At 32.9% G+C, this 18,660-nt stretch overlaps 1 protein-coding gene across 1 annotated transcript in view; it reads left to right on the forward strand.

Annotated features, from left to right (window-relative positions):
- Positions 1–18,660, forward strand: part of TMEFF1 (transmembrane protein with EGF like and two follistatin like domains 1) — a 140,736-nt gene that overhangs the window by 67,235 nt on the left and 54,841 nt on the right. Inside the window, exon 4 of the mRNA XM_051995535.1 lies at positions 4,597–4,623. Within this exon, the coding sequence (XP_051851495.1) occupies positions 4,597–4,623 (27 nt within the window). The remainder of the gene's footprint in view (positions 1–4,596; positions 4,624–18,660) is intronic.

Consider the following 18,660-nt stretch of genomic DNA (forward strand, 5'->3'; position numbering starts at 1 on the left):
AGAAGGGGCTCATTTGTCATGGGACACAGCTGGGGTATTTGTGAATGATTGCTCACATCCTGCTGTTCTGGGCCCTCCCAGCCAGCAGTAGCAGCATCCCTCCACAGATATGAAACCCAACTCAGCTTTCCTGGGGAGTAATTTCCACAGCAGTGTCAAGATGTTGCTAGCAATCTGTCTGATTCACTCTGTGATCAAACCTGTCTTTTCCCTCTATTGTGAATATGTGTTCCTTTCCAGGCTAGTTTTGGCACTTGTTCACATGTCTTGTTTTTTTTATGGCTGGGGAAATATTGATCCCTAGTTGCAGCTTTCTAGTCTATATATACTTGAATGGAAATAGGAAAAATTTTTGGGGGGATAAGAACCAGACTTGCCTATGCTACTGGGCTCAGTAATCTCTGATGACTACTAGGTTTAGGCTAGTTTAACTGTATAACTAGTTCTAATGCCTCATCTATATCTAGTAATAGTAGGGGGGAAATGGTACTTTTATACTGAATCTCTTTCTCATGGGAGAGTGGTTGGTAAGTAAGATGCTGGTAAAGTCCATATCTGTCTGCCGTGTGGCTATTAGAGTGAATGAAGCCTTGCCCAGTCCTTCTTAATTTTAATATCTTCCCTTTGAGACTTCCTTCAATTAATCCTGTCCATATTTTGTATGCATATAGTTTTTTCCATCAACAGTCAGTTAATAAGCATTTATTAAACACCTACTGCATGCCAAACACTAGACTAAGCACTGGGGAACAGAAAAGAGGCAAAAGACAGTCCCTCAAGGAACTAATGGAACAAATAAATAAGTACAAAGCAAGTTAAATACAGGATAAATAGGAGATCATTAACCAAGGGAAGATGCTAAAATTAAGAGGAGTGGAACAAGACTTCCTGTAGAAGATAGAATTTTAGTTGAAACGTAAAAGAAGTCAGAGAATTTGGAGCAGAGGGAGGATAGCATTCCAGCTATGAGGGACTGTCAAGAGAAAATGCCCAAGAGAATCAAGAGATATTCTCAAAGTATTGTCTTCTCCATGAGACTATGAGATCAGGGAGTGTTGTTGTTGTTGTTGTTTTTTAAATTAGCCTTTCTTTGCATCCCCAGTCCCTGACACAAAATAGGTATTCAATAAATGCTAACTGATTGAATAAAAATATCTTTTAATGCATAAACTCTTTGGCATTGTGCAACTTTGGGTATACTACATATGACCAAAACAGGGATACATACATATAATTATATGCATATGTGTATCAATCCTATGGCTAAAGTTTGCTTAGTGAGCACTGCTCACTACACCAATGATTGTACATTTCTCAAATGCTATAATAATATCATAAAGAACTTTTATCATATAACTGTGTCATATAAGTGTGTTGGGTAAATTCCTAAATTGTATGTTCTACTTCTGTTTCACTTAAAAATTCTCAGGTCCATAGTTTCAAAAAATATAATTAAAAAAAAATTCCCATGCCAGCCAAACTCACAGGAGAATGATTTTTTCACAAGAATGCCTATTTATTAGCCAACAGTAAGTGAACAAGTATTTATTATTAAGCCCTTATTATTTGCCTGGCCCTGTACTAAATTCTGGGGATTCAAAAATACTTCTCTGCTCTCAATAAGCTCATATTTTAATGGAAGAGATGATATTAAGAAAGCTAATAGCATATAAAATATTTACAGAGTAGATAAAACATTATCTCAGAGGGGAAGGTACCAGCTACTGGAAGAACAAGAAGGGAGTGTTGAAGAATGTGGAATATGAATTGAGTCTTTGAAGGAAACCAGAGAAGCTAAGAGGCAGAAGTGATGGAGAACATCATAAGCTTGGGGAACAACAAGTGCAAAGATAAGGAGAATGAAGGTGAAGTATTATGTGTAGGAATGTGTGGAGGAATATAAAGTGTAAACAGCCTGGAAAAGTAGGTTGTAAATCCAGGTTATAAAAGTGCTTTAAATGGCAAATAGAGGACTTTATATATGATCCTGAGTTAGCAAGGGCCCACTGGAGTTTATGGAATGTGTATATGTATTGTGTGTTGGGGGCGGAGAAAGGTAGAGCAGTGAGACATAATCAGGACTGTGCTTTGGAGAAATTACTCTGGTGGTTGAGTGAAAAAAGATGGATTGCACTGGAGAGATCCTTGAAGCAGAGAAACCAATTAAAATGCTTTTGTAATAATTTAGCTGAGAAGTGACAAAAGATAGCTAAATGTTTCAATGGCTAGAACAGTAGATTTGGAGTCAAGAAGACTTTAATTGAAATCTAGCTTTAGACATTTCTAGCTGTGTGACCATGGACACCTGCCTCAGTTTTGTCATCTGTAAAATGGGGATAAGATTAGTACCAACTATTTAGGGCTGTTATGAGGATCAGATGAGATAATATTTGTAAAAGTACTTGGTAAAGTACCTGACCTCTAGTAAGAGCTTAATAAATCCTTGTTTTGATTATTTATGAACTAGGATGGTGGTAGTTCAGTGAGTGGAGAAAAGAGGGCAGGAAATATATGTGGCCCAAGCATCAGGACAGCAGGGGATACTCCCTTCCTGGCAGCTAAGTTTACTTGGGAAACAAAATTACTGGACCAGGGTTTGCTTAACCAGTTATAGAGTTAGAATAAAATAAGTTGTATTTGGTTAATGGGTATTTTTTACTGAGCTACGAGATTGATTAAAGAATCTGTTTTGTCCACTCTAGGGATAATACTATTTAATAGACTGGGAAATATTCTAGGGAGTTCTATATAAATATTAAAATGTTCTTTATTATTCCCCTCTTTAATTTTTAACTTTTAAAAAATTTCATGCTTATCATGCCCTTTTGGTTGTATATATCATCACAATGTCCATTTTCTTCATTTCCTTATATTTATTACTGTTATGTAATTGCCAAGTTTTTAGCAAATTATATGATATATAATGTGACATATTATATTATTTAGCATTTTATGTTAGCTTCTTCCATATGATATATAGGGAGATACCGTAATCTCATTCATAGCAAATCACTTACAAGTGATGCATCTTTTTGGGAATGATTTTTTGAAGACTACTTATTCATCGTATATAGATTTTAGTCACAGACGATGACATTTTCTAGCCTAAATGACTTGTCCTTTTCCTTATACATCACTTTTCCTAGACTTGGAGCCCATCTATATTTGGGCCTGTAGCCTTCTGCCTCTGACACTTTTAATAAGAGGTATAATGAAGGAGGGGGATAGGTAAGTGGTGCTGCAATGGATAGTGCCAGACCTGGAATCAGGAAGACTCATTTTCCTGAATTCAAATCTGTCCTTAGATGTTTACTAACTGTGTGATCCTGGGCAAGTCACTTCACTCTGTTTGCCTCAGTTTTGTCATCTAGAAATAAACTGAAGAAGAAAATGGCAAACCCATTGATGTATCTGCCAAGAAAAACCCTGAGAGAGTCAGAAAGAGTCTGAAAAATGACAGAACAATTCCTCTTCCATGCCTAGAAAAACATGTTAATTGTTCTTTCCTAAGCTAAGAGAAGAGTAGGATTTAATTAAGTTAATTCAATGAATTGTTTTTTATAATTATAATTTATCTTTATTTAAGCAAAATTTTAAAAGGGGAAACTTCTATACTACTGAGGAATATCCTAATTTAGCTTAATAGGTAGGGAAGTGAATGTGAAACTAGAAATCATATTTTTTTTTATTTTTTATAATAAGAGCTTTTAATTTTTCTTTTCCTTTTTTTATTATAGCTTTTTATTGACAAAACATATGCATGGGTAATTTTTCAACATTGACCTTTGCAAAAACTTCTGTTCCAACTTTTCCCTTCCTTCCGTCTACTCCCTCCTCTAGACAGCAGGTAGTCCCATACATGTTAAATGTTAAAGTATATTAAATATAATATATGTATTAATATTTATACAGTTATCTTGTTGCACAAGAAAAATCAGATTTAGAAAGAAGGTAAAAATAATTTGAGAAGAGAAACAAAAATGCATAGCTTTTTATTTTTCAAAATATATGCACAGTGTTCAACATTTACCCTTGCAAAATCTTGTGTTCCAAATTTTTCTCCCTTTTTTCCCCCTTCCCTCCTCCGTAAACAGCAAGTAATCTAATACAGTTTAAATGTGCAATTCTAGAAATCATATTTAAATTTTTTTTAAATTTACTTTTATAAGATTTTGATTTCCATTTTTTTCTCCCTCTTTCCTTTCCCTATTCTCTCCTCAAGACAGCAAGCAATCTGATATAGGTTATGCACGTACAAGCATATTAAACATATTTTCACATTAGTCATGTTGTGAAAGAAGAATCTGAATAAAAGGGAAAAATCACAAGAAAAAAAGTGAAAATAGCATGCTTTGATCTGCATTCAGACTTCATCATTCTTTCTGTGTATGTGTATGGCATTTTCCATCATGAGTCTTTTGGAATTGTCTTAGTTCATTCTATTGCTGAGAAGAGGAAAGTCTATTAAAGTTGATTATTGGCACACACATTTGTTTTTTGATAACATTACATCATCGGTATAGAGGAAAAACTTAGGAGGAAAAAGCAATATTTCCAGTACAATGTTAATATTTGTGTGTATTTTTTTTTTTTTAGATAATGGTTCTGGCTCTGGAGAAGGAGGTAAGTAACTTTCAAGTAACAATTGCATTTGTTTTATTTTAATAAAAGTATATTTGTATGATTGATTATTATACATAAAAATATTATTAAGCCAAAAATGAAAAAAGAGGATGATCTGCTGACGATCATTTAAAAAGACAGTCTTCAAAGGAATTTTCTAACAATCATTTAGAACATAATGCATTACCTGGGTAGGTAATGAATTCTCTTTCATTGTCAGTTTTGAGTTAGAGGGAAAATAATTATTTATTGGAAATGCTATGTAGAGACCGGACTTAAGTCAGCAGAGTTGAACTAGCTCCTGGATCTTCTAAACAGTATTACTGTAAGGAAGTCTTAATCTTTCAGTGACTCAGTTTCTTCCTCAATAAAGTGGATAGTTGTACTACACACTATAAGAAAAGCACTTTGTAAACTTTAGGATATTTTGTAAATGTAAATGATTATTATTGGGAAGGGGGAGATTCATGTTTCATGAATCTGTAGTCAGTGACCTTCATTGCCAAGATCTTGTAATCCTAGGTACTTTCCACACACGAGTGATTTCATTGTTTCTCACATTGGCAGGAACTGAATTTATGAAGTCTGTTGCTTGGGCCATAGTTTTTCCCTCCCATAGAGTTAAAAGAGTTCTGAGAGTGGGAGAAAGAGAATTAAGGAAGAATAGATTGAGAGGTAATATATAAAACATAGAATTAGGAGAATTCTGGAGTTAACTGGGCATAAAAAAGAAGATTTAAAATCAACTCTAGAGGAATCTTGACTTTAATTAGAGTGCTCAAGCAGATGACTCATAGATATTTTAACAGGCAAGTAAGTAAACTGATTTTTTTCCCAGTGATTGAAGAAGCCAAATGTTTCCCAGAAAAGCTCCATGATAGAGGAGTGGGCAAGTCTCTACAGCATTAACAAAATTGAAAACTCTAACCTTAGGCTAAGTGTAATCAGTCAATAACCAACAATGTTTATTGGGCATTCATTGTGTGTAAAGTGCTGTATTAGTTATTGGGTAAAGTACAAAAGTTGTATGCTTGGAGAAAATTCACTTTAGGGAATCATACTTGCAGAAATAATAATAAATTATGGTAATGATCCTTTCAACAATATTATAAATATAACTCTCCTGGGAGAAAAGTCAGATTTTTGCCATAAAGAACTTGAAAGGAATCCTGAGAGGCTGTTGGAGGCAGCTAACAGTTCTAACAAATCATGTGAAATGGAAGACATAAAAATACTTTGAAAAGTTGAAAGTGCTATACAAATTTAAGGTATTTTTTAAAATAATTAATATATGTCAAAAATATAAACCAACTTGAGAAGAACAATTAAAAGTATAAAATTCAAAAGAGAAATAGATTAGTTCTAAGGAACTTTGGGTTCAGAATTCATTGAGAATCTAATCTAACATCATCAAAAGAGAGAGGAACATTAGCCATCAAGAATACATGATGAAAGGCAGAAGCAATGGCTGTCAAACTTGGTTCCCTATGCATTTCTAATCTTTCACAGAAGTATATCCCTGATTTTATAATTGAAATCTACATAAATAAGAAAGGTTTTGCCAGGTCCAAAGGTCAACATCTACTTCCCCAAAGATTTCTTTTACCTCCAGATACTAAGTAATCCATCATCAAGGGAGGAATTCTCTTAGGCTATTGCCAAAAAAAAAAAAATTCTATCTGGTTCAGGATTTCCTTCCTTTCTGTTTTACAAATTTGTCTCTTACTGATTCTATCGAGTTCCTTTGTTTTCTATATAGTTAAGTATCCTGGGTTTTGAGGGAGTTTTCTTACTCCAGTTCTATGCCTGCTATATGAATTTAGGGAAGGTCACAGAGACTCTCTCCAAACCCAGCTACAGGAATGACTTTATCTAAACAATGTTCTCCTATTGATGTGCTATAACTGTGAATTATGGAACATCATGATCTCAGAAGAATTAAAATTATGAATAAACCTCAAAGGGAAGGAAAGAGGCAGGGTCAACATAATTAGACCTGCAGGATTTTAGAAAAAAGGAGGAGCATAGAACACATTATTGAGCATTATTGAGGAGATGCATAATTATAAAAGGAGGCAGACCAGTAAACAGAATGAAAAACAGGAAAGCAGCAATTCAGGTGCAGCATTGTGCTGCTGAGGAGGCAGCTGTGGTATAGTGAGGGGGGAAAAAAACACTGCACTGGATTTAGAATGTGAAGATCTTGGTTCAAAACTTGATGGAGGCAACTGTGACATCTTGATTCAATCACTTGATTTCGCTGACACTATTATACCTGTAGGATTACAAGGAAATTAGGTGACCCTGTGCTCTGACATAATAGTTCTGTCTCAGTGATCTCTCATTGGTTATCTTGATGGCTCATATCCCCACCCTAAGTCTTTCTTGAGAATATTATGTTCTAACCCATATCTCTCAAAGGGATCTCAGCTGCCCTGAAAGCACATAGCCTACTAAAGGGGCTGACTGTATAACCATTTTGTTTAAAAGAATAAGGAACACATAAAGTTTTTTCCCAATAAACTCTGTTTACCTTTACCAGGTGGCAGCTAGGTGGTATAGCAGATAGATAGTGTAGGGCGTGGTGTCAGAAAGATTTACCTTTCTGAGCAAATATTGCCTGAGACACTATCTGTGAGATCCTGGTCAAGTCACTTTCCTTGTTTATCTCAGTTTCCTTATCTCTAAAATGAGCTGAAGTAAGAAATGATAAAAACTACTCCAGGATCTCTGCGAAGAAAACTCAAAATGGGGTCACAAAGGATTGGACAAGACTGAAAATGACTAAAGAATAAAACTTTTACTAAAGTTTTAGCAATTTGTCCTCATAAATTCAAAGCATTAAAAAGAGAATAGAAGATCCTCAAGCTGGTACAGAAACCCATCTGAAACCTCTTCTCAGATTCTGTCTGGCTGGAATGGTGCTATTCTTTTTTTAAAAACTGAGTATCAATGTGCCTCAACTCTAATCTAAACTAACTATAGTTTAAGGAGGGAAACATGATAAATACATTAAAATGTATCCATAAGAATATATAAATGTGTATAGTATAGCTATACCTGTATAATTATGAAATATTAATAATAGCTTATATTGTTCATAATTACTAAGAGAATGTTGGAATGAACAGAAATGAAAACATTGTAGAATCTACTAGCTGAGAAGGATCTTAGAAGTTCATTTAGTCTATTTTCCAGCCTTCAGGCAGTTAATTTATTTATGAGGAGATAATATGGTTTAATGGAAGAAGCAAGCTTTAAGTGGCGTTATTAAAAGAAGGGAGGACAATGTTATGGTAGAAGGGGTAGGAATAAAGGTTCACAATGGACAGAAAAAGGAGCAAAAAGATCATATGGAGGAGGGGTTGACAAGTATGGATTTGTTTGGAGTAAGCAAAGAATCCAAACCATAGGTGAGGAGATCTTGATGTTAGGACAAGGATTTTAATTCTGGGGATTATTAATTAAATTAAATTAAAAATTAAAGGGAAAATTAATTTAACAATAGATGACCTTTCTGGTGTCATAGATCCCCTTTGATTGTCTGGTGAAGCCTTTAGGCCCAATCTTATAATGTTTGTTCCCTACATTAATAATTGAAGGATATGCTAAACTTACTTAAAGATTAATGGAAATAAAGATACAATTTTTCCCCCTTTCAAGTTCATTGTTATCCAATTGTTTCAGTCATGTCCAGCTCTTCATGACCCCACTTGGGGTTTTCTTGGCAAAGATACTGGAATGGTTTTCCATTTCCTTCTCCAGCTCATTTTATAGATGAAGAAATAAGCAAACAGGGTCAAGTGACTTGCTCAGGGTCACACAGCTAATAAGTGCCTGAGGTCATATTTAAATTCAGGGCTTCCTGAATCTAGGCCCAAGGCTCTCTCCATTGTGCTACCTAGCTGCCCTCCATGAAATATTTCGTTGGAGACTTTGGGAGAGGGATATATGCCCTTCATCTTAAGAATTCTTGGTATAGGCCAATTAATGAATGACCAAGAAATATGTTCCTGTGCCATTTAAATATAAAGTTTTTCATTTATCAAAACCTTTTGAGACTTTTTTTTGTTACTTTGTCCAACCAGCAAATATTTCTTGAATGTATTGAGTACAAAGTACTATGTCAAACTGCTATTCTGGGGGTTAGGAAGGAGCAGAGCTGTGCCAGTAAATAGTTAACCCAAGCTTCCTGAAAAAAAAAATGCATCCATTTTTAATCTGCATCATAAACACTTTATTAATTCTAGACTTGACAAAACAATAAATCAAATTATGACTTATAGTAAATGCTGATTTCTGAAGTGTGAATGCTCAGACTGAAAATTTAACAGTTGGTTCTTGCAAGCTTATTAGAGGTAGATCCTCCTGGGAAGCAAAGGAAAGCTTATAAATATAAATAAGATATAAAGATAAGTAATTCCCACTTTTAAGGAGTTTTCACTCTGTTGGAAGTGAAAGATAGATCCCAAATAGCTGTACTCCAAGGTAACGTGATAAGTACTTTATGAGTGAATAGTTCAAATAAAATATCAGTTTAGAAGTAAAAGAGATCAATTCTGACTGGGAAGATGAGAAAAAGGTTCAGCCAGGAAATGGCTTTTGATCTAGGCCTGGAATGATAGGGAGGATTTCAATAAGCAGAGATAAGTAGGGAGGGAGTTTCCTGGAAAGTAGGAAGGAAAAACATGGGCATGGAAAATTTTCCTGTGGGAAAGCATAAACCTATGTCTATTTGTACTGTGAACTTGGATAGCACTGAATAAAAATAGCTTGCATTTAGGTAGTACTTTGCCAAGTGCTTTTCTCACAACAGGTAGTGTAGCTGTTCCCAGAACCAAAGCATTTTAGAACTGGAAGGTTCTTCACTGGCCATCTTAGTCCAGAACACATTCAAAAGGGCAGCTGCAGCATAATGTACCTGATAAATGTGTATGCAGCCTCTGCTTGAAGATTTTTTAATGAGGCAAAGGGAACCCAACTTCTATAGGTAACCCAGTCCACTATGGACACTTTATCTTAGGAAGTTTTTCTGGGCAAATGTACTTATTTGCAAAATCCACCTATGGCTCCCAGCTTTGTCTTTTGGTGCCAAATAGAAGCAGATTCTTTTCCACAAGAAAGCCCCTTCACATATTTGAAGAGAATGATTATGTCTTCTCTGAGATTTCTCTTCTCCAGGTTAAACATTTATAGTTCTTATGACTGATCCTCATAAAGCATGAATTCAACCATTAAATAATAGTAACTTCATAAAAATAATGATGACGGTTTTTTTATTGTTGCCATTTCACAAAGAAACTGAGGCTGAGAGAACTTAAATGACTTACCTAAAATTGTACAGTAGTTCAGCTGTGACTTTTTAAAATTATTACAAGCATTTCCACCAAACCTTTATTGCCTTTCAAATCCCACTTCTGTTCACGATGGTCTTTGTTACCAAGAACCAGTCCAGCTACTTTTTTTCTTTTTGAAATGGGAAAATGATATGAGGGATAGTATATTAGGAAAAAGAGCTAGAAAAACAGTAGTGAAAAGAAGGACTTAACAGTCTGTTCAATGCAATGACCAACTATAGTTCCAAAGAACCAATGATGAAGCATGCTACTCCCTGACAGGGAGGTGAGGGACTTAGGGTACAGAATGAGACATAAACTTTTATGGACATGGCCAACACAGAAATTTGTTTTGGCTGACTATACATGTTTATCACAAAGGTATTTTTTTTTCTCCTTGGGGTTAGGGAGAAGTAGGAGAGAGAAAAAAGGGACTTAGGTAAATTTTAAAAAAATAATTTAAAATAGGAAAAGAAGCACTTATCTTCATCTATGAGAGATAGGAGACTGTGACAAAGGAAATACTTTGTTGAGAAGGAAGATGAAAATAAATTTCCTTTCTATATAAATAACATATCTTTTTATACCTGAATTAATAAATTTAAATGTGTGGCCCTTATAGGAAAAAAAAATCAGAAATAGTTTGATACTATTTGTAAATTTTAAAATAGACAATTCTTATGGACAGAACCATGGGGTCCACTAAGAAGATCCTACTTCAGAATAGATTCGAAACTCAGATAGGAGTGAGGTACAGAAACAGGATTCAGTCCTAACTGAAAATTCTGCATCCATCAGCTTGTGTCTCCCTTTGTAACCCAGATGGTATCTAGTTATATTAAAAGCCAGCAGCCCTTTACAAATACTCCAGTTATGTCCAATATTTTTTTAAAAGTGCATCTAAATACCATTGTCATTAAAATAAAGAAATAAGTTAAAGATGCAAATAAGGGCTTTTTTTTTTTTTTTTTTTTGCTTAATACCAGGTTAATTAATTAATGTATATAACTAATGTTCCATGTAGTATGCTGGAAAGAGTGCTAAATCTGGAGAAAGTAGATTTGGGCATGAATCCTGTCTATAACACTTCTAGTTGTGTGACCCTTGGCAAATCACTAACCAGAGGCTTCTAAAGTCTTTAAATTATAAATATCTGACCCTATATTGATCTTGATCTATATTGATCTGACCCTACATAATCTCATCTCATCTTTTCCTCTTCAATCTAGAAATGGCTTAATAATATGGTATACTTAAATTATTTAAAATAGTTCGTTTTGGAAAATGGGAATATAGAACTATGAGATAGCATTAATGAAATAAGATTCAGAGTAAAGTGAATATTGTATGTGTCGATATTTCTTGCTTGTAAATATCTAGCATGGTATGCTATATAAGCCAAATATTTGACTTGTGTAATCACACCATAGAATAAAAGATAGGTGTCTTTAAGAAGATTCAACAAATATTCCTTGTTCACAAATTGCTTCCAAATAATATCTGATAGTATTTATTGGATAAGAACCTTGAACTTGATTCCACCTCTATTGCTTCTTAGTTAATATTAACAGTGCTGCAAGTTATGGCCTCTGTTTAAATAAAATTCAACCCTAGATAGAGCATAGCACATTGTTTGCTCCATCCTAAACAAATAACAATCGGGACAGAACCATTTACCCTTTCCCCTCACTATTTGAGTCTTTTGAGATAGATTCAGCACCTTTTAGCAATACAGACAAGAGAAAGCTGTTCTGTAAAACAGAACCACCATTCTTCCAGCTTAGTGGGAGCACATCCAACTTGATAATATTTGCCTGAAAAAGCAGATGGCAACAATGAAATCTGAAAAATTTTCATCTTAGCCATAAGTAAAACATGTTCCATAAGCTTTGGTTATTTCAGTAAATTCTTTGGAGAAATTTCCTTTTTTCTTATGAATTTGACAAATATCAACAAATATGAACATTTACTAACATAAAGAATAGAAAAAAGAGGATTGTACACGAAATCATGAATATTTATAATATATGCTTTGTTGATTCTGTTTTACATGTTAAATTTTATTATTTACATATTAAAATTGGTATTGATCAAATGTTGACTGATTTTCTGGTATCCTCTCCTAAACTTCCTTTTGGTCTCATGTGTATTTTTAAATGCTTCATTTGGTGATCTTTTCTTTCCTTCTTTCTTTTTTTTCTCTTTGCTTCTTTTTCTTTCTTTCCTCCCTTCTCCCTTCTCCCTCCTCCTTTCTTCTCTTCCTTCCTTCCTTCCTTCCTTCCTTCCTCCTTCCCTTTCTCCCTTTCTTCTTTCTTTTCTTTCTTCCTTCCTCCATCCTTCCTTCTGAAGTTATGAGTGTATATTTTACTGAACAGTTTTTAAATCTTTTTCCTTTATAATATTATAGTCATTGTATACATTGTTATTCTGGTTCTATACCATACGTGTATCAGCTCATTCAAATGCTAATAATTTCTTACAGCACATTAATATCATTTGTGTATCATATCATACCACTCATCAATTAATTAGTATCTACTTAGTTTCCAAGTTTTTGCTACAACAAAAAGGAAACTATTGTTATAAATATTTTTGTGACTGTAGTGCCTTTACTTCTTTCTGTATTTAATTTTTTTGCTGGATATGGGCCTAAAAGTAGCATTTCTGGGTCAAAGGGTATGCATAATTTAGTGACTTTTTTGGATATAGTTCCAAATTGCTTTCCAGAATGATTGAACCAATGCACAATTCTAGCAGCAGAGATTTAGTGTATCTATCCTTATGAGCCCCTCTAATAATCACCATCTCTTCTTTTTTCCCCTCATGTTTCCCAATTTAATGAGTATAAGGTAAAACCTTAGGGTTGTTTTGATTTACATTTCTCTCATCATTAGTGATCTGGAGTAGTTATCATGATTGTTGATAGTTTGCCTTTCTTCTTTTGATAGTTATCTGTTCAAATGCTTTATCCATGCAGCTGGTGGGAAATAGTGTTTGTTTTTATATATTTGGATATATTGAGATAAGTATTTTGGATATATATTTTATCAGAGAAATTTTATGCAATTTTTTTCCAACTAGTTAGTTGGGGAAATTTTTGGGATTTTTTGACCCAAATGGGGATATTCATAAAGTTTTAGTCTCCTAAATTCATCACCACTTAATGAAGACTGAACTTTTAAGGGGTTAAACATGGCATGATGGAATTCACTAGACTTAAAAAAGAAATGAGAATGATTCCTATCACTTATTCATTGGATAGCCTTGACTCACTTCAACTTCTCTAATTTGACTTTCTCACTTGTAAATGGGGATAATGGTGATTGCCTTGTCACCCTCACAGAAGTTGTAAGGAACAAATAAAAATATATGTAAAATAATATGTAAATATGAACCATAGGAGATAAAATATAGAATATTAAATTTATAAGTTTTACCTATCATAGAAATAAAGTACATAACAAAAAAAGAAAACATCAGTACTATGTGAAATACATATAGTTTCAATAACTTGTTATTGAATTATTTCAGTCACGTTTAACTCTTTCTGATCCCTCATGAGGTTTTCTTGGCAAAGATGCTGGAATGATTTGCCATCTCTTTATCCAGCCCATTTTACAGATGAGGAACTAAGACAAACAGAGTTAAGTGACTTTCCTATGGTGACATGGGTTTGATTTGAATTCCTGAAAATGAGTCTTTTTTTTTTAATTCCAAGCTCAGTGCTCTATCTACTGCACCATCTTGAATAATAGGGTCTCTCAACAGCTTTTATTAGAATATTATAGCAAAAAAAAAACCCCACAAACAAACAACAAATTATCTGGAAAGAAAATGAGAAATATAGTTGAACTCAGCCTACATTGTTAATGCTGGATATAGCTCTTAAACCCTGAGTGGGTTGAAATGAACTTAAAAAGCAAATGGGGCCCAACAATTTTTTGGCAAATAAATAATATCTCTGCTACTGCTAATTTTTTTCTTCTGGGTCCTATCAGTGGGCAATAGTGAAGAAAATATAATTATCTCTATAGTCTTCAGTTTCTTCCTGAGACTTCATAATCGTTAGAGATAATTTCAGGCTCCTTCTGTGTCCATTTGGATGATCAAAATTAAGTAGTTGTCATCTATTTTGACAAGTTTGGGGGAGGTACTCTGTTATATATTATACATATACCAAAGCACGATAGGTGACTTAGTGGAATGAGTGCTGGGTCTGGAATCAAAAAGACTTGAGTTACAGACTGACCTCAGATACTTATTAACTATATGATCTTGAATAATTTATTTAATTTCTTTTTGCCTCAGTTTCCTTAATTGTAAAATAGGGATAATAATAGTATCTATGTCCTAGAATTGACATGAGGAACAAATGAATAAAAAGCTAAAAACCAATGATCCAGATCTGGACTGATTGAAGAGAGGAGGGGTAGAGGCATGAACCAGACCATTCTAATTATGCATTGCCTGTATGGATCCCCTTTTGTTTCTTTTCCAAATGCAGTTTTTTTTTTTTTAAGAAAGAGGGGCAGCAAAGAGGAAAAAAAAGTTTTAAAAAAAAGGCTACAGTAGAGGAAAAAGAATGGTTAACAATCATAAATGTGAATGGTATGTTCTCATCCATAGAATGGAAAAAGACAGCAGATTAACTTAGAAAAAATGTTTCTAAGAAGTCTGCTTGAAACATAAAGATTCATATATAATTAAAATGAGGGGTCAAAGCAGAATTTTTTGTTTCTCAGATGAATCTTAAAAAGTGGGAATGGCAATCTTGATTTCAGAAGAGGCAACAATAAAAATAGACATGGTTAAAAGATAAAAAGGGAAACTACATTATGCATAAAAGAACCATAGATAATGCTTTCTCATCACTTAATATGTATGCAAGGAATGGCATAGAATTTGAGTAATCAAAGGAAAAACTAATGGAGCTACAGGGAACAATAGACAGCAAAAGCATTAATAGCTTGAAACCTCTGTGTGCTCCTTTTACACCTAGACAAAAATAGCAAAAAACAACAACAAAGATAGAGCTTAAGGACCTGAATATAATTAGAGAAAATTAAAAAATGAGAAATCTCTTGATTATTAAATGGGATTTTAAAAGAATATTTATATTTCTTACCTTTGCTTAGTTGCTTTACAAAAATCAACCATATATTAGGGCATTAAACACACATACACACACACACACACACACACACACACACACACACAACAGAAGTACAAATGTTAAACATTTCCCTTATTTACCAAAACTCAATAAAAATTATAGTCAACAAAGAGTATTCGAACAAAGGAATCAAAGTTAAATGGAGGCAAAATCATAACATTCTAGTTGTATAGATCAAAGAACAAATCAGAAAAATGAGATAATGTACCAGAAACACTGGGGAGGCAGCCAAAAGAGTCATTAAGGGAACATTTAGATCTCTAAGTACTTTTTCAACAAAAAGAGAAAGAACAAATCAAAGAATTGAGCATGCAACTAGCAAGAGAAAGAGTCTAGGAAATCAAGAGAGCATAAAAACCAATTTATGTACATATAAATAAGAAAAATCACAGAAGAAATAAAAATGAAGATTGAATAAATTCACTGAATTGATAAATTGAACTAGGAACATATTTCTTTTTTTTAAAGTAAGCAAGTTATTTATTTGACAACAAAGAGAAGAAAAATTAATTAACCAAATAAGAAGAGAAAAAGGAATATCCACAAGTTATAAAGAAGAAATAAAAGAAGTTATTAGAATTATTTTACTCAATTATCTGCCAACAAAATTGATCAGTAAAATGGATGGATACTTATGAAAAATATTAATTAAAAAAACAAGAAATAGATCCTAAAACTCAGGGAAATTGAAAAAGATATAATTGAGCTATCAAAAAAGCCCTCCAAAAACCAAAAAAACCCAACAAACCCAAGTCCAGATAAATAAGTGAATTGTATGAGACATTAAAGGAACAGTTTAGGGTAACTAATGGGTAGAGAACCAGCCCTACAGTCAGGAGGACCTGAGTTCAAATTTAGCCTCAGACAACATTTCCTAGAACTGAAGAAGTCCCTTAACCCCAATTTTCTTGCAAGAAAAAAAAAGAACAGTTTATTCCAGCATACATATAACACTTTTTTTTTGCTTTTTTTTTTTGCAATAATAAAGAAGTCAAACTACAAAACTCCTATAAGACAAATATTGTCAGGACAAGATAAAGCACAGAACAAAAATTATAGACAAATACTCATTCTTTAATAAATATTAGAATAATAATAGTTAACAAAATAATAAAAAAGAAGCTACAGCAACACATCACAAAGATTATATACTGTAATCAGATTGAATTTATACTGGGAATGAAGCAGAGTTCATTTGACATTAAGAAAGCAATAAACACAATAGGCTATTTCAAGAATAAAACAATAAAAATCACATTAATATATTAATGTAGGAAAAGTTTTTGACCAAATATATACCACTTTATGTTAAAAGAGATTCTCCATTAAGTATGCCCTAAAGCATCCTTAATAACCTCCCAAGTGGGTTAGTACCAGGCAGAGCATATTGTGCATGCTCTAAGGACTGATCATTCATTGCCATTCTCCACATCACATAATAAAAATGAAAATACTACCTAACTTTGTATACAGATTTATTGCCATGCCAATTGAATAATCAAAGGATTACTTTATGTAGAAAGAAACAACATGATAAATCTGGAAGTAAAAAAAATCAAGAGTCTCAAGGAAATAATGGGGAAAAAATAGAAATGAAAGAAGCTTAAAATCCTAAACTATATTGCATAACAGTAATCATCAAAATTACTTGTTACTGATCTTAAATTTTAATAGTTGATCAGTGGAGCAGATTAGGTCATAAGGAATCAGAAGCTATTTGATAAAAAATAATGATAAAAATATTTGATAAAAAAAAGTTTGATAAAAATCAAGAACAATAATTACTGGGCTTCCTTATTTGCAAAACTATTGGGAAAACTCAAGCTGTTATTAAGCTTAGACCAGCCTCTTCTACTACTTAAAATTATAAGTTCAAAATGATTATATGACTAGATATAAAAGATCATATTGTAAAGAAATTAGAGGAGTAGAAAATGAGATATTTTTCACAAAAGTAGATAGGTGGGGGTTCATCATCAAACAAGGAAAAGAAATGAGAATAAAATATGAAATCATTCTGACTACATGAAATCAAAAGGCTTTTGCACAAGAAAAAATTTGCAATAATTAGTAGATAATTAAGTAGGCAAAAAATTTCAGTAAATTCCTCTGATAAATTCTAAAATTCAAAATATATAAGACATTGATGCAAATGTATAAGGACAAGAGCTATTCCCTTATAGATAAGTAGTCAAAAGATAACTTGGCAGTTCTTTAAAAAATGAGGACAACATGAAGACCATATGAAAAAAAAGAGATTTAAATCACCTTCCCATATTGAAAGAAACAAATGAAATAGTATTTATTAAGTGTTGAACACAGTGCCTGGTACATAAATGATACCTATTATATTATTATATGGTTATAAAAGAATCTGAGGTTCTATTTCATATATATATCAAAATTAATGAAAGAATAAAAATGTCAATTGTTCAAGATGGAAGGAAAGGCCACTAATAAAGTTTTAGTCAGTTTTGATCAAGTTTCAATTACATACAAAAAGTATATATCCTTCAACTAAGTATATAGCCCAAATATATCAAAACCAGAAGGAAAGAATCCATATGTACAAAAATATTTATAACAACACTTTTGTTATAGCAAAGACCTAAAAAAAAAGTGGGTATACATTAAGTGGGGAAGGGCTGAACAAATTGGGATATATGAATATAAATGAATATTAATAAACTTTAAGAAACAATAAGTACATCTTCAGAGAAACTTGGGGAGAATACTTATATGAATTGATACAGAATAAAGTGATCAGAATGAGGAGAATAATTTATATAATGACTACAACTTTTGAAAAACTCAAGAACTCTGATCAAAGCAATAACAAATCATGACTTCAAAAGAGTAAAAATGAATCATCTTGGCAGAATTGATGACCTAGAGGTGTAAAAGATTAAAAATGTGTCCCTATATATTTTTAGACATGGCCAGTGTATTGCTTTATTTTGCTTGAGTATACTTATTTATTGGGGCAGCTAAGTAAATGTAATGGATAGAGCTCTGGACATGAAGTGAGGAAGATCTAAATTGAAATCCAGCCTCAGATACTTAATAGCTGGATGATCCTGAACAAGTCAGTTTACCCTGTTTGCCTCAATTTCCTCATTTGTAAAATGAATTGGAATACTTTAAAGTGATTCTCCCCTTGATACCTCTCATTAGTGCTTTTCCCTCTATCATCCTTTTAGGTGAACTTCTTTGACCAGTCTGATTTATCCTCAATACATTCTAGTTCTAGTTTATAGCAATACTAAATCTAAATCAAGACATATATCATAAGGCTTTATGAGAAGACCAAAGAAATAAAACAAAGGAAAATAGGAAAAAGGAAACCATTAAAAAAAAAAAAGACAAATGAAATAAATTTTTAAATTGGGCTAATGAAATCGAGTTAGTTTCTCAGAAAGAGTAATAAAAGTTGATAATTGTTTTTTTAAATGAGAGAAAACATGAATTATTAAAATTAAGAGAAAGAAAAATAAGATTGAAATAAAAGAATAAAACCATCAATCAGGT

The sequence above is a fragment of the Antechinus flavipes genome, chromosome 1 (assembly GCF_016432865.1).
Source record: "Antechinus flavipes isolate AdamAnt ecotype Samford, QLD, Australia chromosome 1, AdamAnt_v2, whole genome shotgun sequence".
Taxonomy (NCBI): Eukaryota; Metazoa; Chordata; class Mammalia; order Dasyuromorphia; family Dasyuridae; genus Antechinus; species Antechinus flavipes.